Source organism: Calidris pugnax, unplaced genomic scaffold (assembly GCF_001431845.1).
Source record: "Calidris pugnax isolate Ruff unplaced genomic scaffold, ASM143184v1 scaffold341, whole genome shotgun sequence".
Taxonomy (NCBI): Eukaryota; Metazoa; Chordata; class Aves; order Charadriiformes; family Scolopacidae; genus Calidris; species Calidris pugnax.
Window position 1 is genome coordinate 285,319 of NW_015091149.1, and position 2,136 is coordinate 287,454.

The following is a 2,136-nucleotide window of genomic DNA, read 5'->3' on the forward strand; positions in this document are numbered from 1 at the left end:
GGGAGCGGGGCGGTGGCACCGGGAACGACAACGGAGGGCGAGGGCAGGGCTGGGGCACACGCTGGGGGGCTCATTCCGAGCCCCGGTGCCCGGTCGCGGCCCTGCTGGCACCGCACGCCCACCCGCTGCTCCGCTCCTTCCCCAGGCAACCGGCCAAGACGCTGTGGTACGACCGGCCCCGGTACGTCTACCTGGAGTTCTGCGTGGAGGACAGCAGGGATGTTCAGGTCGTCATTGAGGACCAACGGCTGGTGTTCAGGTGAGCCTGCCCCGCCGACCGGGACACGGCCCCCAACCGGGGGTGGCTTGGAGGACGGAGTGGCCTCAGCCCTCCCTAAGCCAGGCTGTTGCGGTGTTTTGGCAGCTGCAAAAACGCAGACGGCGTGGAGTTCTACAACGAGATCGACCTGTACGCCAGGGTCAACTCCAAGGTGAGGTTTCCCCCCATAAATCATAGAATCAATCATAGAATGGTTTGGGTTGGAAGGGACCTCAAAGATCATCGAGTTCCAACCCCCCTGCCCTGGGCAGGGACACCTCCCACCAGAGCAGGTTGCTCAAGGCCCCATCCAGCCTGGCCTTGAACACTTCCAGGGATGGGGCAGCCACAGCTTCCCTGGGCAACCTGTTCCAGTGTCTCACCACCCTCATAGTAAAAAATTTCTTCCTGAGATCTAATCTGAATCTTTTTTCTTCCCATTTAAAACCGAGAGCCTGTGTCAGGCACGGAGTTAAACCCAGGCTGTGCAGGTTGGACAACACCACTTTGTGTTGAATCCTGCCCCTTTTCCCAGAGCCTGAGTGGGGTGAGAGCAATCCCTGACCCTGGGCCTGGCACTCCCAGTGCTGCCTGGGGCCAGAAGGAGCTTGTCTCCATGGGTCTGTGTGTCCCACAGCCTGCACATGCCTCAGTTTGAATCCTATGTGTGTCTGCAGTGGATTGCAGGGGACTTGGGTGGACACAGAGGTGAGACACCCCCGATCTGTTGGCAGGACTCACGGGAGAAGCGCTCTGACCGCTCCATTACGTGCTTCATGAGGAAGTGGAAGGAGAAAGTGGCCTGGCCCCGCATCACCAAGGAGAACATCAAGGTGCGTGTGGGCCCTGTAGTGCGTGTGCCATCCCCACACCACACTTTGGGCTCCTGGGGACCACCTGGGACATCCCAACACAGAGTTCCCAAAGAGCCTGAGCTCCCAGTCACCTCCAGTTCACGGACCTCTGCCCTCTGGGATGGCCTAACTAAAATGCAAAGTTACAGAACACAAAATTGATCCGGTTTTACCTCAAACCGGGACAACAGGGCAGCCCTTTCCCTTGACACAGGCAGGGTTGGGACTGGGACCAGCACCAGGATGGGGGTGCCCGGTCCCCTCGGTGCTGCTCCTCCCTCAGGGGATGCTCTCTGTGCCCGCAGCCCGCCTGGCTCTCCGTGGACTTCGACAACTGGCGAGACTGGGAAGGGGACGAGGAGGTGGAGAGGGCCATGGTGGAGCAGTACGCAGAGGTGAGCTGGGGGCCGGTGACCCGGGTCCCCGGGGGGTGTGTGGGGTGTGTGGGGTGGGTGTTTGGGATGGGGGGGACCCGGGCATCCCCACAGCCGTTTGTTTCCCGTCCAGCTCCTGGAGAAGGTGACGGACAAAGGCTCCCCACCGGCCATGGACGACCTGGATGTAAGTACTGCCACCGGCTGCTTCCCCGGTGCTGCAGCAGCCCCCGCCGAGCCCAGCCTCAGCCCTCTGCTGGCCCCGGGGCCACCGGCGGCGGCTCCAGCTGCTCTCCTTGGGCAGCCCGGGGCTCCCCGGTGCTCCCCCCGGGGCCGTCCGCCCGGTGCCGGTGCTGTCCTTCCCTGGCACCTCTCCCCTCCCTCCCGCAGGACGAGCTATGAAGGCGGGGACGCCGCGGGAGGCCGCCCGGTGCACCGGCAGCGCACACCGCCGAGACGGGGCTCCCTGGGGTTCCCCTCCGAGCGCGGCGGGAGCCGTCCGGTCTCCCCGTGCCCGTTACCCGCGCGGGGCACGGGGCAATAAACGTGAGCTGCCGCCGCCGCTGTCTCCTGTCTCTGTCGGGGACCCGGCCTGACCCGGCACCGGGAGCGCACGTCACTTCCGGGGCACGGCCGCCGCCAGCCCCGT

The 2,136-nt window shown here is 64.5% G+C and overlaps 1 protein-coding gene across 1 annotated transcript in view; it reads left to right on the forward strand.

The window, feature by feature from the left end:
• Positions 1-2,136, forward strand: part of LOC106898005 (alanyl-tRNA editing protein Aarsd1-like) — a 7,927-nt gene that overhangs the window by 1,120 nt on the left and 4,671 nt on the right. The window contains exons 2-7 of the mRNA XM_014959061.1: positions 6-259; positions 365-431; positions 994-1,092; positions 1,419-1,508; positions 1,621-1,678; positions 1,878-2,033. Of these exons, the coding sequence (XP_014814547.1) occupies positions 6-259; positions 365-431; positions 994-1,092; positions 1,419-1,508; positions 1,621-1,678; positions 1,878-2,033 (724 nt within the window). The remainder of the gene's footprint in view (positions 1-5; positions 260-364; positions 432-993; positions 1,093-1,418; positions 1,509-1,620; positions 1,679-1,877; positions 2,034-2,136) is intronic.